General features: G+C 45.2%; 3 protein-coding genes across 22 annotated transcripts in view; all 3 read left to right on the top strand.

Annotated features, from left to right (window-relative positions):
• Positions 1 to 4,409, top strand: part of LOC117648574 — a 41,435-nt gene extending 37,026 nt beyond the window's left edge. For all 17 annotated transcript variants that reach the window (XM_034391134.1, XM_034391129.1, XM_034391133.1 and 14 more), the window contains 3 exons: positions 303 to 556; positions 2,943 to 3,256; positions 3,853 to 4,409. In XM_034391134.1, the coding sequence (XP_034247025.1) occupies positions 303 to 556; positions 2,943 to 3,256; positions 3,853 to 4,032 (748 nt within the window). In that variant the 3' untranslated portion in view covers positions 4,033 to 4,409. The remainder of the gene's footprint in view (positions 1 to 302; positions 557 to 2,942; positions 3,257 to 3,852) is intronic.
• LOC117648591 overlaps positions 1 to 23,956 on the top strand; it is a 282,401-nt gene that overhangs the window by 145,538 nt on the left and 112,907 nt on the right.
• On the top strand, positions 5,742 to 23,944 carry LOC117648581 (acyl-CoA Delta(11) desaturase-like). Of its 4 annotated transcripts, none has more exons than XM_034391145.1 (8): positions 5,793 to 6,012; positions 7,327 to 7,556; positions 7,792 to 7,922; positions 8,526 to 8,731; positions 11,150 to 11,335; positions 11,708 to 11,825; positions 22,976 to 23,065; positions 23,765 to 23,944. In XM_034391145.1, the coding sequence occupies exons 2-8, from the start codon at positions 7,328 to 7,330 to the stop codon at positions 23,927 to 23,929; spliced, it is 1,125 nt and encodes a 374-aa protein (XP_034247036.1). In that variant the 5' UTR covers positions 5,793 to 6,012; position 7,327; the 3' UTR covers positions 23,930 to 23,944. The 4 variants fall into 4 exon arrangements, with proteins under 4 accessions (XP_034247034.1, XP_034247036.1, XP_034247037.1 ...); XM_034391144.1 differs by lacking the exons at positions 22,976 to 23,065; positions 23,765 to 23,944 and adding an exon at positions 12,309 to 13,263 and having other exon boundaries at positions 5,806 to 5,853; positions 5,939 to 6,012; XM_034391143.1 differs by lacking the exons at positions 22,976 to 23,065; positions 23,765 to 23,944 and adding an exon at positions 12,309 to 13,263 and having other exon boundaries at positions 5,742 to 5,853.

Here is a 23,956-nt window from a genome sequence, read left to right as displayed (position 1 = left end):
GTGATGCATGATTTCGAACCTGTGTACCGTTGTGCTCAAAATCATGCTTAAATTTGCGTAGATTAGTGCATTTTTTCGCTTTATATTTTACGCTACACGGTAAAAACGGTTCCTGGTTTTCCCAGGAACTCCCTGGAAATCGCCTATGTCTCTTCCATAGGGTTCCTGGGAAAACCAGGTACCTTTTTTATTTACCGTGTAAGGAGTCGTAACAAAGTATGTCGTTTAAAAACAACATAATTGTTCTCCAAAATGTCGTAAATTTATGATCATTTTTAACAGTGTGCGTTTGACCCTGACAGGCATGGCCTGAACCGCAAGAGCGTGAGCTTCCTCGACGCGTGCGCGCACCCCGAAAGCGGCCTGCCGCTCGAGGCGCTGTGCCTGGAGGGCTTCAGCAAGTACAGCACGCCCCAGCTGCCCGGCGCGGCGGCCAAGCTCGCCAGCCTGCGCGAGCTGCGGTTCATCAAGTGCCACTTCCGCGCCTGCGATGGCTCGTTCTACGGGCTGCAAAGGGCGCTGGGCAAGCTGCGCGAGCTGCGTCGCCTGGAAGTTGGTGAGCACAACACGCTCAACATCTTATGATCGTTTTTATACGTATTACGATGGTTTTTCATCGTAAGGTACGCATAAATTTGCACATACGTACTTAGCATAGATTTCAGCGTAAGCTATGCATGATTGAATCGTATTACGCACGCAGAAAAATAACTTAGCTGACCTGCTAATGTACCTTAGCAAGAGAGACTTAGCACAAGAACTAATATCCTTAGCTACATTGTGCAGACTTAGCAGCGGAAGCTAACACAACTTAGCAAGACTTGACAAAAATCTTAGCACAGAGGTTTAGCGGTGGTGCTAATAAATTAGCTGCTGGCGCTAAGCTCCTATTGACTGATCATTCGACCCCAGCGTAGGATATGAGTCCTCCCTAACTTCTCTCCGCAGAAGGAACGGCAGTAGCCGAAGGGGAAAGGTAACAAGTCGGCAAGTAAAAGTCTGAGGTTCGAATACCGAAAATTTTCTGACTTAGTTTTGCTTGCTAAGGCCTTAGCTACCTAGCTAATATGTGCCTGCTAAGAATATTAGCAACTGGTGCTAAGGTATTAGCTGTCCATATACAGCTAAGATTATTAGCAAGGGCAGTTAAGAATTAGCAGCCAGCGCTAAGCATTTCTCTGCGTGCGCATGGTTTCTTCATAAGGTACGCATGATTTTATCGTATTACGCATGAATTTCATTGTAGTACGTATGTTCTCATTTCAACGTAAGTTATGATGACCTTTTCATCGTAAGAATCTGAGGGTGAACCCGACCGCTCCACAGTGGGCCAGAAGTCCGGTGGAAAGCGGCCAAAATTCTAGACGCGTTTCACTGTGGCACGGAAAATTCTGTAAACAGCTTGTGGTAATTCTCTGTAGCCCTCTTGTCAGTATTCTCCGTAGGCTCTTACAGTATTTTCCATAGGACCGCACAGTCTTCTCCGTAGGACCTCACAGTGATCTCCGTAGGACTGTACAGTCTTCCAGATCCTACGGAGAAGACTGTGCGGTCGTACGGAGAATACTGTACGGCCCTACGGAGAATACTGTAAGAGCGTACAGATAATACTGTTAGAGGGCAACGGAGAATCCTGGCAAAAAAAATTAACAGAATTTTCCGTACCTTTTTGCCACAGTGTTAGAGGTTCCAGGGTCGTTAAAGGGGACTCGAATCGAACGTGTGACCCTACCAATGGATTCCTCTCCGAACGAGGAATCCATTGGTGGGGGTCACACGTTCGGTTCGAGGCCTGTTTAGCGACTCTGGAGCTCAAAACGCGTCTAGAATTTGGGCCGCCCCTACCGGTCTTCTGCCCCATTGAGCGCTCTGTTGTTTCTATGGTTGTCTTGCTGACTTCCGGTTTGAATCTTCTCCGAAGTATGCTCTCCCTATTGAGCTACCCCGACCATTTGACTAGCTTTCTCGCAATTCAATTGAGTGATCATCGGACAGAACAACCTATTTTCAATGGATTTCCCATGTGACTCACGCCCTTATGCCCAACGGCCGCCGAACTGATCCATGAAGCAACTCAGTGTTGGTGTAGTCATACATGCCATCCTCACTGCGAGAAAAAAACTGCAGAGAATCCTGTTAATTTTTTCACAGCGTCGCTCTGTACCCAAAACTACAGTGATCTCCGTCTCGTAAAAGACGGAGCTCACTGTTGTTTTTGGTGTTCATCTCTCTGTTGTCCGAGCGGCCAATGCCACATCGGGACGGCATGGCCAAAGCCTCATAGGTCACCGTTGGGTCCCCGAGGACGTCGACGGGCACCTCAAAGGGTCCCCGATGACGATGCGTGCATTTTAGACCTAGGTTCCGACCATTCGTTGAAAAGGTCTCGTCAAGATCTACTCGAATCAAGAATTTAAAAAAAATTCTTGGTCAAGCCCCTTTTTTCAAGATCCTGATTGGTCAACTGGATCTTAAAAAAAGGGGCTTGAACATGAAAATTTTTAATTCTTGATTCGAACAGATCTTGATGAGACCTTTTCAACGAATGGTCGGAACCTAGGTCTAAAATGCTCGCATCGTCATCGGGGACCCTGTGAGGTGCCCGTCGACGTCCTCGGGGACCCAACGGTGACCTATGAGGCTTTGGCCATGCCGTCCCGATGTGGCATTGGCCGCTCGGACAACAGAGAGATAAACACCAAAAACAACAGTGAGCTCCGTCTTTTAAAAGACAGAGATCACTGTAGTTTTGGGTACAGAGCGACGCTGTGAAAAAATTAACAGGATTCTCTGTAGTTTTTTCTCACAGTGCTGCCTGAGGCACAAGAATTAAATACAACTCAATCTGGAGATGTATCAAGTTATTCTTTTTTTTCCGATCCATGGAGTAGTTAACCGATACTCGCAGTGTGTATCACCATTCTTGGATGCCCCCCTGGCAGGCTACGCCACTGACATCCGCCCCGGCACACTGAAGCGCCTTGGCGCGGCGCTGCCTCCCACACTGCGCTGGCTGCGCCTCGACATCTACAAGGAGTGCGAGCGCCAGGACGCCGAGATCCGGGAGGTGGTGGCCGCCCACCCGGGGCTGCACGTGGTCAGGACCAGAGCTGTGGTCGACACGCCACCGCCGATGGCCGACGACCGGTCGATGTGCCCCGACCGCTGCGAGACGCTGCATGGTGGCCGCTGCGGAGCCAAGATCGTGGCCAACCACAGCAATGTCGTCGACGGCCAGCCGCAAGGCCAGGGAACGGTAAGGACTCTTAGTCCGTCAGTGGCGTAGCTCAGCGGGTCAGAAGACCACTGGAGGCGGCCAAAACTCTAGACGCGTTTTGAGCTCCAGAGTCGCTGAATGGGACTCAAACCGAACATGTGACCCCACCCATGGATTGCTCTTCGAACGAGGAATCCATTGGAAGGGTCGCACGTTCGGTTCGATTCACAAGAGACATTTCCAGCAGAACGCCAAGTGAAGAACAATAAGAAGAAGTAGCACCGGAACCAGTTCTCAAAATCGTCTCATTTTGAGGTTTTGACGGTTCAAAATAATGATACTTCATTTTGTTTAATTCTAAACTCTAAACAATTTTTAGATCCCAAATGAACCTATGATGTAATGAATTAGCGACTTTTATGAACTGTCTCCGGATTTTGTTATTCTTCTTCTTATTCTTCTTCTTCTTCTTCTTCACTCGGTGCTCGGGTGGATGTGAGGGCTTGCTCATCAGCGACTCTAGGGGTCAAAACGCGTTTCGAATTTTTGCCGCCTCCACCGGTCACCTGGCCCATTGTGCGAAGCTCACCGCTGCCAGCCTCCCCTTTAATAGTGCACAATCTCCTGTCTTTCAGGATCGGGGAGGGAGGTCTAGTCGCCTCATTGGAGGCCGTGGAGGCCGAGGCCAGAGCGTGGACTGTGACGAGTGCGCGTCCGTGCTGCGCTACCAGCACACTTCCCTCACCGAGGTGGACAACGCACCGTCGGCGGGCAGTCATCCTCAGGACAATCCTGACGGTCAGGACGACATTTAGGAGGACTATGCATACCCGTCTTGCTGCTGGGCCCACTCTTCGGACGAGGAGTGGCTTTGGTGACCGCGGAAACTTGCGAAATTTCGGTGTGTCGTGGAAAACGTACACCTCGTTCTTCATGCACTTCATCAAAACGACCGTACTTCGCTTTACCTTTGCAATTTAGTGTTGTAGATTTTTGTTTGGTTCATTTGCATGATTAATCTGATTAGGGTTTCGTTTCACAAGAAGTGTACTAGAAGTGGACAGTTTACATTTTTGTATATGTATTGTGAGCTAGCTGCGTGCTGTGAAAACTTCTGATCCCTTGTACATGTTCATTTTTTGTGCACATAGTGGTTTTCTGTGGAAATAAACACTTTGTAACTTTTCTGTAAGTTGATTGCTTAACGTTTAAATACTTTTTTCGTTTTCCTGCTCGCCAGTTTGAACTTGGCCGTAGGCTGGGCGATTTTCTTTGATTTTTGTCCTACGGGTATTTGTAAGGGCATTTGCCCGTTTAAAGTACTTCTCTACTAATAAAAGGGGAGGTTCCGGTGAAAATCTTACCTCCACCCCAATTCGGCTGCTTTGCGGTAAAGGGGTTAAAAGAGGTGAAGGTTTGTTAAATGCTGCCTCTACGGCATCCGGTTTTGGAGGGAGGAACACCATGTGACGGGGCTACTATGTGACATTGGCTTTTTCTGCCAAACGGCTCGCTATCCAACAGTCCAACAGCAGTAAGAACACTCGAAGGAAGGCATTAAGGGGGCATCGACGTCCAACAGTGGATCGTGACTTTCCGTCGGAAAGGGCGGGAATGGTAGTGATCAGAATATTTAACCCTCGAAAAACAGCTGGATGGAAATTTATTCTACTTCACGCCGCGTCCGCTTTAAACCTTTTAAAAACATTTTAGCGATGTATGCCTTGGAGGGTGTACTTCTTTGATGTTTTAAGCGCAAACTAAGCTTTGGCTCGATTCTCTACGTCATTAAGTTTCAGCGTTATTGACATTTCCCTCAAAAACCGCTGATCTGGGCACCATGTGATACTTCCATCGTTTACCATGGAGTTCCACGATTCACATAGTTAAATGTGATAAGTCCATGAGATTCGCGCAGAAATTACTGAAACCTTCATTGCTAAGGAACCAAAGATAATAGATTGATCAACTGAACGAAAATAAAAGGGAAGAATATTGACGACTGAGTGTGTTTCTTACATTTGCCAAAAGTATTTGATCTTCGTTTCGTGAAGGAAACGAGCCATTGAGCAAACAAGCAGCGAAATATGAAATATCCTTTGGGCGGACGATCCGTAGGAAATCTCTGATCGGTCCAAGCAGCACAATGTCTCATATTCTGTCGCTCATTTTGCTCGTTTGCTCGATCCCGTTCACGCCTGTCCCATACTGAGAGCATAGTGTGTACACGTTTTGTAGTGTCGTGAGCCTCGCGAACTGTCTTCGACGCGGCGCTTCTTTGGCGGTGGCGAGCCACCAGGTCTAGTTCAAACTGGCGAAGGCGAATGCCGTCCCGCCTTGCAAACACTTCGATTCCAATGCGAATGGCCGGCAAAAAAAGCCTGCCGAAGGCGGGCCGGTGCCTCAGGACAAGATTGGTGGGAACGTCATGGCGTGGCCTGTTGGTACTGGCGCAACATTGAGTTTTTTTTGCGATATTGGTCTGGCTGCTCCTATAATCTTCAGTCCTATTTTTGCGCTTCGTCCCACTGTGCGGCGGCATGTGCGAGGGCTTTGTCACCCGCGCTCTGCACAGCGCCGAGTAGCGCGCCAGTCACCGCTCAGGTCGCCTCGACGTCTGATCGCGATATAAGCCTGTAGGTTTATTCATCAAAAACCTTTTAAAATCGAATAAGACGCCATTGCTAATTTAGAGGGATTCGTGGCTTGCGGCTGGCTCAGCTAGCAAACACAAGTTTGCAATCCAGTCAGCGTTGTTTTCACATGAAGAACAATTCAGCCCAAATTTAAACAAGGTCGGTACCTCGCGGCTTGCTTCACTCGCCCGAAACGCCTCACAGTGGGCCAGAAGACCGGTGGAGGTGGCCAAAACTCTAGACGCGTTTTGAGCTTCAGAGTCGCTGAATGGGACTCGAACCGAACGTGTGGCCCCACCAACGGATTGCTCTCCGAACGAGGAATCCATTGGTGGGGTCACACGTTCGGTTCGAGTCGACGCTATACTCATAGCGTTTGGATTCTCAGTGTAGGTAGAATTTTGCACGTGCAACTTGCACGATTTTGATCATAAGTGAAATTTGTATAGTATCATGCGTAAAAATGCATAAATTTATGCAAATTCACGCACACTCTTAAAACCTTACGAAGTATTTTGAGCATACGTATAACAAACTAAAATACTTTGTTATACGAAGAAATAGTTCGTAAATTACGAAGTATTTTCTTTGTAAGCTTACGTAAGGTCAAAATACTTTGTTATACAAACTACTTTTCTTTGTAAGGCCCAAAATAGTTTGTAAGGTTTTCTCAGTGCACAATTTTACGCACGACGGTACACTAGTTTAAAATAATGCATCACCACATTCAAAATCTTACATAAACATTCAGTGGGTCCGATTGCGGCACACGACAGACGGCGTTTTGGTTGGGTTGGGTGGGGTACTTTCACACTAAATGTTTATGTACAATGGTGCTGCATAAATTTAAACCTGCGTACCGTCGTGCACAAAATTGTGCGTTAATTTGCATAAATTTATGCATCCTGACGCATGATATTAGGTAATTTCCACGTATGCACAAAATCGTGCAAGTTGCACGTACTATATTCTGCGTAAACATTTAGTGTGTTAATCGGTCAAATTTGGGTGAGGATCATTTCATGATCCACCATGGTGATAAAAGAATCCTCACCCGAAAGCGGGTGACTCGTATTATTAACAAATTCAATTCACTTTCACTCTCAGTCTCGCATTGACTTTTTATCTCTTGCCAAACAGTTTTTTGTGCAAACGTAATATGTACTATTTTCTCTTTAGTTGTGCACTAATTTGTTCATTGGACAATGTATTTAGTCCCTGACATTTTGTCTTTTGCAATGTACTTTTCAATTTCTTCATGATCTATTGACAATGTTATCTTTAAAACCATCAAAATTGTGCACAGTTATAGAGAAAATAGCACATTTTACGTTTGCTCAAGAAATCGTTATAAGCAAGAGAGGAAAAAAGAGTTTGCACATAAATTTCTTTGCACGCACTACCGCCATATTTACAGTGTGAGGTTTTGAGCGAGAGTCCTTATAATAACGAGTTCTCATTTCACGGGTCCAGGATGACGCCGGAGCCGTCCAAGGTGCCCCCAGCCACGGGGTTATTGCCAGCAAAGCTCGCGCCCGTCTCGGCGATGCAGGACAACATGGCCAAGGCCAAGCCGTACGAATGGAAGATCGTCTGGACGAAAGTGTTCGTCTTCATCTACCTGCACTACGCCATCACTCGAGCCGCCTACCTCTTCTTGACGGGCCAGATATACCCGCATTTCTACACCACGTGGCTTTGGGGTGAGTGCTATCATGTCCCTGCACCTTAAGTCGTTTAGTGAAGATTCTCTGCACGGTAAAAACGGTACCTCGTTTTCCCAGGAACAAGTTCGCACGCATGATATTGTGCAAATTCCACGTATGCACAAAATCGTGAAAGTTACACATACAAAACTCTACCTAAACATTTAGGGTGGAGATGCAGCCCGTTGCACACCGGACTGTTGGGACTACTTTGAGCCTTTTCTTTCCGCAGTTGCGCTCATTAACGCCCTGACCGTCTTCGGCGTCACCGCCGGCTCGCACCGCCTCTGGTCGCACCGCGCGTACAAAGCCAAGTGGCAGCTCCGGACGCTTCTCATGCTGTGCCAGACCCTGTCCTTCCAGGTAAGTGAAGAGAGAGGCTGCGTTTCGGCCCTACTGCAAGAAAAAGTGTGCAAAGTACAAGAAAAAATGTACAATAAAAGTGCAACACGGATTGTATATAGTTCAAAGAAAATTGTACAAACCACAGCGAGGCCTGGACTGCCCAGCATTCGTCGTGCCGGTTCCATTGTACACGGTGAAAACGCTTCCTGGGAATCCCAGGAATCCCCTGGAAACTCCTACACCTTATAACATAGGGCTCCTGGGAATCCCAGGTTTCGTTTTTACCGTGTACTTTGTGCAACAATTATTGTAATTTAAAAGTACAATAAATTCCTGATAAAAATTGGCCCGGAATTTGTGCACTTTTGTTGTGATTTTTTCTTGCAGTGCCGTCTGCTCGAAATCAACACGGATCGAAAGGGGGTTTCAACTCGCGAAATAGTAGTCTTGCCACTCTTAAACTGTAAGGGGAAGTCGTATTTTTACAACTTCATTCTGGATGGATACCATCATAATTTTACAAATTAAACTCGTAATTATATAAACGTATTCTTTATTTGCCTATTATAAACAGGAATTTCCCATTTTTACTCTGTTTACTCTTTTTTCCTGTTGTTGCAGAACCACATCTACGACTGGGTGCGCGACCACCGCGTGCACCACAAGTTCACGGACACGGACGCAGACCCGCACAACTCGAAGCGCGGCTTCTTCTTCGCCCACATGGGCTGGCTCTTGATTCGCAAGCACCCCGAGGTGGGCATCAAGGGCGCCACCATTGACTTCAGCGACTTGGAGCGCGACCCCATCGTCATGTTCCAGAAAAAGTAAGCTCAAAGAAATAAAAGCTAATATCCGGAAGCAACACACGTACCTCTGGCAAAAATAAGGCCGAACACAGATAAATTCCTACAACTGCTCTTTGTAACACAAAGAAAACGAAGGCTTCGCAGCCTAAGGAGGAGATCGTTTGTTATACGAACGATTTCTGTAATACAAACAAGGTAGGTTTACGCCAGACCGCGTCTTGTCGTAACAGGCTTCGCGATGTCTCGCGGCCTGTTCCTCCAATCCGCGCCTGGCGTACCTAGGGTAAACTATACAGTTACCGTCAGTTTAAGAGCATCGCTTTCTTTTCAAGGGCCTCTAGGGTAGGTTATGACACTTAGACCCGTGCGACTTGTTCCAGACACCTCAGAAGGATCTAGACAACGAAGTGGCTGACAAAGATTTCACTAAAAACTTTTTGTGACGCTCTTATTTAACCTGAGAAAAAGGTTACCAAAAACACAGTAATCGGCAGCCAAAATACAGTTATCGGCACCCTTTATGACAGTTATCGGCACCCCTTGTTAAAAAGGCAAAACATGACCGAAAGTGACGAAAATTTCTAACAGTCGTCACAGACACTCTATCACCCCTTGACATGTCACGAACCCCCTCTCTCTTCTGTTATGCCTCTTGCGCCCTTCATTTTAGACTCACGGACAACTAGCACCATGAGCTGCGAAAAAACAACCTCTCAAAGCGCCGAGGAGGACATTTCGTAAATCACGTAGATCACTGGGAAATAGTGGTCCGATTTCATTCAAATTCGGCAGGGGTCTTCCTACGGTCATAATGCATCAGAATATTAACTCCCGGACGACGACCGAAACACCAGTGAAGTTTGAGGCCACCCTGACGATAACTGTGTTTGCGGTGATTTCTCTGGTGCAGTTATCGGCACCCCCCGAATGAGGGCAAGCAAGAGCAATTTCTGTGCACCAAGCACAGTATGCCTTCTTCAATAGATGGGGAGAAGGAACCTGGCAGAGAGAATAGTTTTTTCCGGCCGACTTTCACGAATTTAACGAAAGATTGAACCCCTGTTCCTGGCATAGAAGATAAGAACAGGCGGCCAAAGCGACCTCTTTCTGCACTTGACAGGAAACATGGCTCTGTTGGCTGACGTGCTCAATCAAACGCGATGCTGTCTCGGTCCTGCATGCTCAAAAGGTGTCTCTAGCGACCTGCATTGGCCGCATCACTAACGGACGCGTACTTGCAGAGCAGGACCCAATTATTCGCCGAGATGACGATAACTGTACCCCTGCCGATAACTGTATAGTTTACCCTACCTTGGCCTGCGGCGCTAGCCTGCCCTCGGCAGGCATTGGCTTGTCCATCATCGGTTACTTCTTACTTGTTTCATGCTGGGGCCGGGACCCCCTTCATTCAAGATAGAGTTGCTTCATCTACAGATAACACGATCTTGACCCTTGAAACTTTTTAACTTGTTGAGACTGGGGGGCTGCGCCCCCCAGACCCCCTTTCTTTAAAACAGAAGTGATCTGCCTGCAGAAAACTCGATTTTTCGCCGTTTTTTAGGTGTTTTTCGCCTATAAAAACTGAACCACGTGTGCTACGAGAGTGAAATTTCGCGTGTGCCGAGCCAAGAACATACCTAATAAGCCTGCAAAATCTCAGCCAGATCGCCCGAGCCGTTCAGGAGGAGTAGTGTACACACAGACAGACAGACAGACACACAGACAGACAGACACACAGACACACAGACAAAACTTTTCAACCGCACTGGAGTTACGGGCTTTGCTATCGCTCAGCCAATAAAATATCCTTCGCAGGCTGCGATGAAGTTCTTCGTAGGCTATAAAAGATTTTTCCTTTGTATTACAAACGATTTCCTCCGTAAGATGCAAAGCCTTCGTTTTCTTTGTGCAACGAGCAGTTCTTTGTCGAGTTCTAAATACGAAAGCAACTTCGTTAATTTACAGTGGTTCTAGGCAATTGATGTTCCGAATGAGCCTGCAAAATATCAGCCAGATAGGCGGAACCGTTTTGTAGCTCGTCACGTGCGTTTTTAGTAGCCAAAAGAAAAAAATCCCGACCAATGTGCCCCACAGTGGGCCAGAAGACCGGTAGAGGCGGCCAAAACTCTAGACGCGTTTTGATCAAAACGCGTCTAGAGTTTTGGCCGCCTCTACCGGTCTTCTGGACCACTGTGTGCCCCAGTCTCTCCTAGAGCTGACACACGCACGCTCACTGGCACACATGTAGAATCTCCCATCCCAACCCCACCCGAGTAACGGGCTTCGCTTTCGCTCCGTCCAATTTCTTGATTTTGCAGCGTGGCAAACGTGACGCTACGCGGTTCCCACGATGATTTAAACAGAAAAACAATCTTATCTGTGCAATTTTTCTTTAGAGTTGAGTAAATGCTTTTTGCAATATTTCTTCCACCGCAGATATTATCTGATTTTGGTGCCTGTGGTGGCCTTCGCGATACCCACCCTGGTGCCCACCTTGTTGTGGGGCGAGAGTATCTACTTCGGGTGGTACGTCACCACCATTACGAGATATGTCCTCGCCCTGCACGCCACCTGGCTCGTCAACTCGGCGGCACACATCTATGGCACCCGGCCTATAGACAAGTAAGCCTCTGCCCCGAACCCGCGCCTGGCTTCTCCACACTTGGAGTGTCGAGACTGCAAACTCTGCACTTCCAACTGCGGAGTGCAGAGACTGGTTTGGTTTCACATATTACACTGCAGTGTAGGACCCTTTCTTGCGGTGCACCGCACTGGTAAAACAAAGGCATAAAAATGACACCCTTTACTCTTTTACGCCGCCTTGGAAAGGGCGTAAATGGTACAGGAATTTCATGCAAAATTTTAATGCCCTTCCTAAAGGCATTAACGATTTATGCCCTTTTGGGGGGTAAATCGTTTACGCCCTTAAAGGGCATAATTTTAATGCCTTTGTTTCACCAGTGCGCGTCCTCACGCTTGCTTCCTTGTCTGCAGGAGCCTGTCTCCGACGGAGAACGCGTTCGTGGCCTACATCACGTTCGGCGAGGGCTGGCACAACTACCACCACGTGTTTCCCTGGGACTACAAGGCGGCCGAGCTGGGCAACTACAAGGTAGGTTTACGCCAGACCGCGTCTTGTCGTAACAGGCTTCGCGATGTCTCGCGGCCTGTTCCTTCAATCCGCGCCTGGCGTACCTACCTTGGCCTGCGGCGCTAGCCTGCCTTCGGCAGGCATTGGCTTGTCCATCCTCGGTTACTTCTTCCGTGTTGCATGCATGCTGGGGGGCTACGCCCCCCAGACCCCCCTTTCTTTAAGACAGAGGTGATCTACCTGCAGAAAACTCGATTTTTCGCCGTTTTTTAGGTGTTTTTCGGCTATAAAATCTGAACCAGTTGAGCTAGGATAGTGAAATTTCGCGTGTGCTGAGCCAAGAACATACCTAATAAGCCTGCAAAATCTCAGCCAGATCGGCCGAGCCGTTCAGGAGGAGTAGTGTACACACACACACAGACACACACACAGACAGACAGACAGACAGACAAAACTTTTCAACCGCACTGGAGTAACAGGCTTCGCTATCGCTCAGCCAACAAGCGGAACCTGACCACGGCCTTCATCGACTTCTTCTCGCGCGTCGGCTGGGCCTACGACCTCAAAACGGTGTCCAAGGAGATGGTGGAGAAACGAGTGCGCAGGACGGGCGACGGATCCCACCCGTACTCTCACCCCGACGACGGTCACCATCACGACGGCCACCACGACCACCAGCACGGTGACGGCGTCTGGGGCTGGGGCGACGAGGCCATGTCGCGGGAGGACATCCTCGACGCCACCACCATCAAACCGGCACAAGTTCGCAGGCGGCTCTCCCCGAAGGCGTAGCTGCACCTACGCTACACTCTAAATGTCTTACAATGAAATTTGACCAATGTTATTCGAATGTTACAGTGGATTCGGCGCAAGCATAGTACGAAGCAATATTCCTTCGTAATACGAATCTTTTTAACATTTTCATTGTAAGATACAAACAAAAACCTTCGTAATACGAAGAAAAACCACCTTCGTATTATGCTCGCGCCATTTCCTTTCTATTGTGGGAAATTTCTTCGTAAGACATTTAGAGTGCAGAGCCGAGAAATACACTGCTAATCCAAGTGTGGACCAAGTCCACGCTAGGTAGCGTGGACCACCGTGGACTTGGTCCACACTTGGATTAGCAGTGTACCCACTTTCCGAAATAGAGCATTCTACACTGCAAGAAGAAACCACAACAAAAAAACATAAATTCCTGGCAAATTTTGTATCAGGAATTTATTGCACTTTCAAAGTATGACGAGTGCTGTGCTGTCCAGGCCTCGTTCTGGTTTGTACAATTCTCGTTGTACTTTGTACAATTCTCGTTGTACTTTGTACAATTCCCGTTGTACTTTTATTGTACAGTTTCTGTTGTACTTATGTTGTACTATTCACACTTTTGATTCGTCTTTTGTTTTAGAAATTTGCTGATTGAAGATAGATGATTGAAAAATAAACATTGAGTTTATAGTCAGAATGGCTAATTCTTTGAAAAGTCACCTACAACTATTTTTGCTCCACGCATGTCCATTCGTGTCCATTCTTACGAATTCTTATTGCTCGTTTCTGTTTTCAAAAAACCGACTCGACCTGCCCTTTACTTAAATTTTCATGCCCATAGCATTCAACTATAACTTAGAAACGAGTGAAGATAGGCATAGTCCACATTCAACAGTGCTACGAAAATACTAAGGAATAAACGAACTATTTCTTCGTGTAACGAAACCAAGTAGATTGTATGTTACATCGTTGCGCGATCGATGCGCAATATCGCGATAAGGCTTATTTCCAGCTGATGCCATGTCCGAAACAGACTGTGTTCGATCGCACCTTCCGTCATGTCGTCATGTCGTGGGCTGCTTTTTCCTAGTCTGCACGAGGATATCACATGTCCACACCCCTTCAGCCCGCTCGTTCTGCTTTCTACCTCAATGTCCTGGAGATACTTCTGTCGAGCGGAAGGTTTATTCTGTAATTGAATGCAATGACTTTTCATGAAGTTGTTCTGAAAGAAAGAGCCCTAGACCCCTATGTTATTTTCTGACTTGTGGAGCTTTCCGTAAACTTCTTGTCACTTTTCCCAAATTCTCTTCACGACGAAGGACAAGGTAACAAAAATTTCAGCTTTTGGCGAAAAGACCTCCAAAGACAGAGGAAACAGGCAGCGTTTCAGCTTGTTTGTATTTTAATTTTAGATGAATGATATTTAAAACGATTCAGGGCTTGATTATTAATTTCTCAAAGATAAAGTGAAATGAACACTGTAAATATGAATCTCCCGAATGGAATTTTAGGCCTCGACTGAGGCACCTTCGTGAATTCACAAGATTAATTAGTTACGAAGACTTTGGTCGCTCTTGGTAATTTACTGAGGTTTTTCGTAAATCAACGAACATTAAGCTTAGAGGTTCTTCCTAAATCGGTGAAGATTCTCCTTTCTTCACGAGTTACCTTTGTTTCGCGAAAGCTCTCTTCGCAATGCTTTGGACAAAAACGCCTTCATAAATTCCCAGTTCATTTCTTGCAGTGTAAAATAAATTTGTAGCGTCGATGAATGTGTTTTCCACTATCGCGCAAAGCGTTCGCTGTGCCCAGGCGACAACACTTCGGAAAGAATGGGAGGTGGCCGTGCCATTGCGAGGCTCGAGTTCCCTGTGAAGATAGCCAGATTGCTCGGGCTTGGGCCATTTGTGTACCGAGACGGAGAGTTGCAGCTGTCGAGAGGCTGGCATTGGTGAGCTGGAATTACAATGTTTTTTTTCTGATTTACTCCGTAGAGCACCATGAACCCCGGGGGTCCGTTAACTTAACAACAAATATTTCGGATATTTTTACTTTTTCGAAAACATCTAGAAAAGACTTAGTGAAGGGGGTTCTGGATTATAATGAGTGATCAGTTTATCCAACTTATGAAAGACAGACCTTCAGTCTATTTACGCGATATATCACTTGTCGAGCAGACGATATTGGTGGAAGAGGCCTGGCCAGGCCACAGCTGTTGGAAACAAGAGAATCATGTAAGAAGATTTGACAATTGATGTATGTTGTTTGGTGTAAAATGCAAAAACAGGGCACTGACAAGTCTGGCATAGAAAAAATGGTCAGGATGTTTATTCTGGCCGTTAAAAATGAAAAAAATTGCCGTTTCATTTCTGAAAATGCGATGAAAATTGCCGATTTTGCGATTATTTCAGTGTCAAAACAGGGTTAAAAAAAAACTTTGTTGCTTTTGAGCCGGTGTTGAAATTCGTCCAACAATAAAACCAAAAACACGAAGGGGTTATTTTCCGGAGAGGAATCTGTGAGCGAATTCGGACGATCGGAAAAATTTCGATTATTTTTCAGCCAACCAACCGCTATAAGTCCATATTCACTCTCACACCTCACTTTAAGTTACGGACTCTTGCGTGAGCTTAAACTTTACACTCTCATTTCAGGAACGTGACATTACGTTGCTACGAGTGACTTAACGTCACGCTCCTTTGAAAACACTGAGAATGACAGTGGCGCCCACTGAAATTTCATTTAGGGGGAGCGACTGATATTCAGCCCCTTACAACCCCCTTTTTTCTCTTCTCTTCTTTTTCCTCTCCTTCTTTTCTTTGCTTCCCTTCCTTTCCTTTTTCTCCACTTTCCCTTTCTCTTTTCCCCTTCCCTCACCCACCACCGCAACCACCCACCCACCCCAAATCAGGGTCTGCGGCCGCAGACCCTGCACCCACGTGTTGGCGCCACTGGAGAATGAATTGGTCACCATCACCCTTTAAATGGGTGATGCAACTTCGTTGCCCAAATTTTGGTGACGACTAATTCATCACCCGAAATTTGGTAACAGGCGTTTGGTCAACCAAATTTGGGTAACGCCGTCGGCGACGCCGTGAGGTTACCGATGACGTCCTTCCGGGGCCACCACGATGACCGGAGGCCTCAACGCCACATTGGGTCATCGTGGTGGCCCCGGAAGAGCGTCATCGGGGACCTCACGGCGTCGCCGACGTTACCCCAATTTGGGCGACGATTTTATGACTGCCCAAAATCTGGTCACCGCGGGCTCGTCACCCAAATTTTGGCAACGGTGGGTGCGTTACCCAATGAAAGGGCGATGGTGGTGACTCTTTCATTCTCAGTGAATCGTGTCACGTTCGTTTGGATGTGAATGGTCTATTAAATTGACTGATTCGCATTGAAACGAATATGACATTTAATGCTCAAAGGAACGTAACATTTTGTCACATTTGTATCAACGTGATGTCACGGTCCTGAAATGAGAGTGTCTATCCAGACAAGGGGTGGCAACAGCCTGGTGCGCGCGTTAAGCTATGCGCGCCGCTCGGGCCGGCAAGAAGCGGCCGGGCGGCTGGGCCGCGCGGCCGAACCAAATTAAACAGAACTTTGTCAAAACTGCATCAAACTGAGTAAACGAGGTCATATTTAGATTCTACGCAAAATTTTCTATTCGTGAGTGACAATGGAATGGACTTTTGGATATGTGAAACAGTTCTAAAATCAATTTGAAAACCAAATTTACGGCACCAGACAGCCGACTTGAAGTTTCCCTTTCACTAAACTAGGGGTACGCGCCGTTTAGTGTGGGCGCGTAGTGTGGCTGAGCGATGCGAATTTGTGCATTTCGGACTCTGCTTATGTAGACGAAATGTGCAGCTTGTGGGCTCATATTCAGTGAAATGTAGGTCTGGGGTATAAATGGAGGTGATTTTCGTTATCAGCACACAAAAAACTGTTGGAATCAACGTCAAACTCGATTCCAAAATTTTGGTCCTTAATTGGTTAAAATTCGGTAATGCGTGAGTCTAGGAAAAATTTGGAAGTCATTTTTGAGTTCAGCGCACCAAAAACTGCAGGAAACAATATAAAACTCGATTAGAAAATTTTGGTCCAAAATGACCTAATTTGGGATGAAAATATAAGTCTGGAGTCAAAATGGAGGTGATTTGCGTTATCAGCACACAAAAAACTGTTGGGATCAACATCGAACTCAATTCAAGAATTTTGGTCCAAATTTGGTCAAAATTTGGTAAAGCGTGAGTCTGGGAAAAATTTTGAAGTTATTTTTGAGTTCACCTCATCAAACACTGCAGGAAACAATATAAAACTCGACCTGAAAATTTTGGTCCGAAATGACCTTATTTGAGATGAAAATATAAGTCTGGAGTAGAAATGGAAGTGGTTTTCATAATCAGCACTCCAAAAATCAATATGAGATTCGATTGAAAAATATTGATATCAAATTGATCAATAATGGGTAAAGAATGGGTCTGGGTTGGTCTTCATGGATCACCCTTTGTCGTCACCAAATACCTTGATGCCACACCAATGCGATTCCTTCAGTCGAGTAACATTCCATTGCCAGCATTGAATCGCTTAATTTGCTATTCGTCTGCTTGAATCACTATTGGATACATCATTTTCTTCCAACTAATGAATTCACAAATTTATTAGTTATATTTGAGAAGCCTTTTGTCATTCTTTCATTTTAAACCAGTGAATTAAACAATATAGACTGGAATATGTAATCATAGTTTACATTAAGTGACTCAGTTAAGGGCAGGCTGATCTGAAGCATTCGACGGAGAACAAGTTTTGTCAAATTCAGTGAATCGTCTCATGAAGTCAAATGCAGAGGCCACTTGTTGCTCAATACGCCAACATAATTTACCTTAATCATGCCTCGTGATATTTTATCTTTGGAGTAAAAGAATACAGTATACTATTAACATTGGGCTTACATTCAGAGAACCAGCTTCTAAACCATTACCAATACTTGGTTCCAGTTGTCGGACACAAACTTTGGTGAAGTGAAAGCAATCGTGTCATTAAATCCAATTACCAAGTCACCCACCGCTCAAAACCTGAATCGTGTCATTGAACCCAATATCAATTCAAAATCTATTAGCACTAAATATATGGATTATTTATTGCACTAAATACATCTATTTATGGATTCTTTTAATCAATAGATGTTAGTACTAGAATATTTATGTTAGCTTGCAGCATTGCAATAGAATGTCATTTCCCGAGACAAACCAAGACAATTAACATGTCTTCTAATTTCAACGCATTTACCTGATTTCATTTACTATGAAATTTAAAAAAACAGGATAGTTTCAAAGAGAATAAAATCAGTAGATGCACACAAAGGCAAAGGAAACATTCTATTTACAATCCACAACTACACTCACAGTGCACTGACCTAAAGGAAGATTCCCCTGTGACGGGGGAGGGGGGAGAGGGGAACGAAACACGCAAACCATGCTCACATTCAGTTTTCGTATTTTCCTCTGTTGACACTCCGGAAGGGTTTCAATCATTCTAGAATGTTAAAAAACTATCTCAGAACCTATTTGAGAACCCCTTTGCTCTTTAGTTTGTTTATTTGCATAAGTGCCGTCCCGTCTTGCAGACGACTTGCAAGCGCGGCAGCCGGTATGAGAAATTGGTCAGCCACACACTGCTACCAACCTAACCGCGCTAATTACCTAGTTCAAAACGATGTTTGGAATATTTCAAACGATGATAATTGTTAATCTGAGATAAACTCCCCCTGTAGGATGTTTAGGAGACATCAGGTGTGAAATTTGGATACTATTCGTTCAGTAGTTGCTGAGAAACGTGAGTGATTACATACAGACAGAGAGACGGACAGACAGACTCACGACCAGTCACTTTTTGGAGCGCCCAAACACGGCAAGGGCTTCGCTATCGCTCAGCCAAAAAAGCTATTTCCGTTCGTTTTAGGTCCATACATACAACGAACCGGTTGTTGGCCACTATTTTCCGGGTTGCGTGGTACACTTGGAACGCCAATACGACTTCTGTAGCAGAAATGCCAATCCAAAAACTAATTTCCATTTTTGGTCCAAAATTGTATTTTGCAACTTTGGAGGTTAAAAGCACAGTTTGAAATAGGTTTCTCAGCATTGTCAACCTCACTAAGCAACCCAGAATTCAATTCTCTATCGCCCTGCTGTGTTGGATTTGCAAAAGGAGGTCAAACTTCTAATTGAAACGAAAAGGCCCGAAGCGCTGCAAAACCGCCAAAACAGTTCAAGTATTTTGTGGAGCTTAATGTGTGAAAACTATTTCTCAGATTGTAAATCCAACCACACCACCGTGTAGGCCAGTCAATTCTACAGCTCCATGGTAAGTTTCATCGCAATCTGAGACCAATAGTGAAGGCGGCAGAATATATTTTAAAGTTAGCTGCAAAAATCTGCCGCAGCGATTTCTCATACTTGCGCCCGCTCGACCAATCAACCAAACTGATGGGATTTACAGTTATTATAGCTGTCTTTACTCTTGGTCTCCGATTGCGATGAAACTTACAATGGAGCTGTAGAATTGACTCGCCTACAAGGTGGTGTGGTTGGATTTACAATCTGAGAAATAGTTTTCACACATTAAGCTCCACAAAATACTTGAACTGTTTTGGCGGTTTTGCAGCGCTTCGGGCCTTTTCGTTTCAATTAGAAGTTTGACCTCCTTTTGCAAATCCAACACAGCAGGGTGATAGAGAATTGAATTCTGGGTTGCTTAGTGAGGTTGACAATGCTGAGAAACCTATTTCAAACTGTGCTTTTAACCTCCAAAGTTGCAAAATACAATTTTGGACCAAAAATGGAAATTAGTTTTTGGATTGGCATTTCTGCTACAGAAGTCGTATTGGCGTTCCAAGTGTACCACGCAACCCGGAAAATAGTGGCCAACAACCGGCTCGCTGTATGTACGGACCTAAAACGAACGGAAATAGCTTTTTTAGTGAAAGGGAAACTTCAAGTCGGCTGTCTGGTGCCGTAAATTTGGTTTTCAAATTGATTTTAGAACTGTTTCACATATCCAAAAGTCCATTCCATTGTCACTCACGAATAGGAAATTTTGCGTAGAATCTAAAAATGACCTCGCTTACCCAGTTCGATGCAGTTTTGACAAAGTTCTGTTTAATTTGGTTCGGCCGCGCGGCCCAGCCGCCCGGCCGCTCCTTGCCGGCCCGAGCGGCGCGCATAGCTTCACGCGCGCACTAGGCTGTTGCCACCCCCTGATCCAGAGCGCGAATTTAATTGTGGGAAAAGAAGACCTTCTATACAGCGTGTGACAGAATGTGTTGCTCTTTCGCTTGTTCCACCTAAAAAAATCCATATATTTTTAAAATAATTTTCCTTGTTGTTCAGCTCATAACACGGTTCTGTTTCTTTTCTGCCGCAGGTACAGTTTAGTGTTTAATATAGTCATATGCGGTACAGAGCTATTAGCTTGTTTATATGACGATTATGATCGCTTCAGGAAGATATATAAGCATTTTGACGGCATAACATTTACTAGTCTATTGTTATGTGCATATATGTTGGCGAAGACCGCTGCAGTTTACCTGACTTGCATTTCTTTCGGACCACGACGGACGACGAACAAGCTCCTCACTTTGCGACAAGTTCTTGCCAACGCTACCGCTTCGGGAATGTCGGGACATATTCTACTTTTCACGGTCATGTATTTTTTGCGATGTGCTGCGTCGCTTTCATATTCTCTGGATGTCGCCAAAAGATTCCCCATCCTTCAAATATATTTTCTTGTGCGTCACTTGCAGGTAAGTAGAGCATAGCGCGGAAAACTAGGGGTTTCCCAGGAACTCCCTGAAAATCGCTTGTCTCTACCATGCTCCCTGGGGAAAATAGGATCCGTTTTTACCGTGAGGACAACTCACACATTACTCCGCACGCGCTGGACACATCACAATGTAAACAAAAAAATATCTGTACTTTCACAACAAACGAAAATGGGTGCTATTCTGCTATTAGCACAACTGAATAGCGCCGTTTAACTCCTTGCAACGCAACATGCATTTTTAAGTGTGAACTTGCAAGTGTGCAATATTTATCCCGTGGTTTACATCTTTTAGGACGTGGCACTGGCAATGGAGCTGACGCTATTTATTTATGTAATTGACATTCTATCAAATCGGTATGCTGATATAAATCAGAGGCTCAAAAGGATCAAAGTAAGTTTGGAGAAAGGATACCACATAACACCGCTTGTGGAAGAGGTGAGTACACTGTGAAAAAAAAGACGGTTGTTGCCACTCTCCACCGTACATTAAAAGATGTTGACCGTACCCTGGCTTACAGTAGGCACCGAACCTGAAGGAACGGAATTCACTGCCCGATATTTTGGAATAACAAATCCAACTTTTTTAGACTTTTGACGCCGATTATTATTGAATATCAAGTATAAACCCATGCAAAGTACTACATAAAATTCATGGTGAATACCACAGCAAATATGAGGTCAGTCCTCCACACCTCATAAAAGGGTGTTATTGACCACGCAATACATGAGGTAACGGCTAAATTATAGGCTTGTACACCACTAATTTGAAGGTGTGGAATTCTTACCACAGTTGTGCGTGGTGTAGAATACGGTAACCACACTTTAGGTCTGACCATAGCCAAATGTGGTAACTTCACCACACTTTCAATTTCAGTGTAGTTAAAGAGAAAATGGTACATTTTATGTCTGCTCAAAAAAAATCGTCATACGCAAGAGAGAAAAAAAGTTCATATAGGTCTGAGAGTGGACGAAATGCACACACGATTACCATAGTGGGGGACCCCTCGCGCAAATCTGCGTGGTCGCACTGTGAAAATTTGTCGTCACTTTATGACAAAAACGTGGATGATATTTTCATCACTTTAAAATGATGATAATCTCATCACTAATTGGTGACATTTTCATCAAAGCACCTTTACTCATTCCATGGACATGACAACAATGTCATCAACTGATTTGATGACATCCTTGTAAGGAAATTTATTCTTATTATATATACAAGGAAAATTGTCATCAAGTGACGACTCAAATTTTCACAGTGCGGTTGTCCGAAACTAGTGACGGTTCGGAAGGAGTATGAATAGCGAGATACGCTTAGACACGATTTCGGGCGTTTCCCGTTTCCAATGAAGTATTAAGTGGTAAGTAACTATCAAGGATTGCATACCCGATGGGTTAATTTTGATCCTATGTATTTGAAATCCCGCAGGCAATGTCGCTGCACACGGCTACGACGGATTTGGTAGAAACAGTGTGCCGTTGCTACGGAAAACAAGTCGCCTTCTTAATTGTCTGGCACTTGATAGAATCTGTACACCATATTTACAGACTTGGCCCGAAAACGATGATTTTATTGTATGACTTGAGAACTGGCTCGGATCCCATCTGGGAGATTGTTATGGCTTGGGCTCTAAATGTGACGTCATTGGTGGCTCCGTTGAGTTTAGTGCTTCTTCTACTTTGGGTTCAGCGCCTTATTGATAACGTAAGTTTATTTGTTCATCGATGAAAAGAGCCAATGTGCACTCTGCAAACTCTACAGTGTGCTTAGTACACTCTGTTCGGCGTGTACTCATAAGCACACTCCTACGAGAGTGCTCAGCTGAGTGAGTGCACTCTGTCTTGATGAGGGCTAGTTGTTTTCTTGTTTGAAAATTCAAAAATGCTGTTGACACACCCGGGACTGATTTTAGTTTTCTTTGTTTCAGGGGACGGCGACGATTAGGTTTATTCACTCAATTGGGAACGTTTCTCATATATCGATAGCTGAATCGGCCCAGGTAGTTACGTTTCCTTTTTAACGGCCAGTGTTATTTACTAGAACACGTCTGACGGCGTTTGTAGAAGCACTACATTCATCTATTTATCCAGTCATTGATCAATATTACTTCTCTGCGATTCCAAACGCTATGAATACAGCACGTATGGTGCAATGCACTGAGGTGCAGTGCTTCCCGAAAATGCGCCATGCTTATGCATGGGAATGGGAAGGCATTGCACTCCATGCAAAAGCTTTGCAACAATTGATGCGTTCAAAGCGTTTTGATTCTCAGTGTACTCTGCACTCCAGACTACATAAAGGCAAAGATACTACCATCATAGAGGGCCAGTTATGGGGTGACTTTTGCACCCTAAGCGACAAAGGTGCCCTGAAACTGGGCGACATCTGTGTGGCATTCGTACATAACATGAACATGACATGAATATACGTTGTTCTGAGAGATGATCACTTATTTGGCGCCCTAAAAAGTGGAGCAGCGAGAATGGCGCCCAGTTTATGGGCGCATTCCTATTTGGAAGGTAGTTGTTGATTACACCTTTTGGATTCTGGTTCTTCTCTTTGACAGCTGGAACGTTTCGCAGCAGCAGTGACTCAGCGGCCTGTCCGAGTGACCCTTACCGCATGGATGACGTTACGCCTCAGCAACCTTCTGCCGGTAGGTGGCATCCAACTTAGGCGAGGCTGGGGCACTATACTTCGAAGGCTGCTGCTCTTGCAGGGTTGTTGAGGTCTACCCTGGCAAGACGTCAAATATCACAGAAGTCGTCTAACGTTTCTTGGAACACCGTGAAACAGGGTAATGTCGGCCTCGGGGTAATTTCGGGCATCTACGCCCGGGGCAATTACGGACACTGCTTCGAACCCTCCACTGTAAAAACAGTGAGGCGTAGATATTTGAATTTAGCGCCAAATCGAAGCTAAAGATGGGAAGATCATGAATTTTAACCCTCAAGGCCATGGCAACACTACAAATTCTACAATTTCAAAAACGAAAAAAAAAAAAAAACAACTCTCAAGAGTGCCTGAAATGACCTTGTTTCACGGTATTATCTTAAATCCTTAGCAATCAAAACTGAAGCTTACGAAGCATTTCTTTGTAGATTTTACAATGCCCTCAATTGACTCGTATTATGAACCGATTCTTCGTAGAGTTTGTGCACGGAGAAAACTCTAACCCCTCCGGAATAGATTGGCAAAATGGGCACGAGAAATGTTGGGTTCTGAGTACGGAGACTTATCACAAGTTATTTACAGTTTTAGCCGTAACTTTTTGACTCAGTGCATTAGTCAGTTTACGCTTATTCCCAATTGACACTAGCGTAGTAATCTATTGTCTGTAATTTTTTTATTGCAGGTTGTGATGTCACTGGCTCTTACTGGCATAATGGGTCTGCAGTTTAAGGGATCGTACAAAGATGCGGTGTTTGAGTGGCGCCGAAGAAACTTAACGGAGGCAGAAATGAAAGAATTGGACAAAGCCTTTCGGAGGGCACACCAGGGTAATTCCACACCAACTTGAACACCAATAAAACTGACGTCATCCGAT

The sequence above is a fragment of the Thrips palmi genome, unplaced genomic scaffold (assembly GCF_012932325.1).
Source record: "Thrips palmi isolate BJ-2018 unplaced genomic scaffold, TpBJ-2018v1 HiC_scaffold_3, whole genome shotgun sequence".
NCBI lineage: Eukaryota > Metazoa > Arthropoda > Insecta > Thysanoptera > Thripidae > Thrips > Thrips palmi.
The sequence above is the reverse complement of the archived record's forward strand: the minus strand, read 5'-3'. Positions and strand labels throughout refer to the sequence as shown.

What these genes read in the sequence shown, in the direction of transcription:
- LOC117648581 (XM_034391143.1), top strand. Translation starts at nt 7,328, where the DNA reads ATGACGCCGGAGCCGTCCAAGGTGCCCCCAGCCACGGGGTTATTGCCA. An exon ending in GCCAGACCCTGTCCTTCCAG is followed by an intron (nt 7,923 to 8,525) that starts GTAAGTGAAGAG and finishes CTGTTGTTGCAG; the next exon opens with AACCACATCTACGACTGGGT. An exon ending in CCGAGCTGGGCAACTACAAG is followed by an intron (nt 11,826 to 12,308) that starts GTAGGTTTACGC and finishes TCAGCCAACAAG; the next exon opens with CGGAACCTGACCACGGCCTT.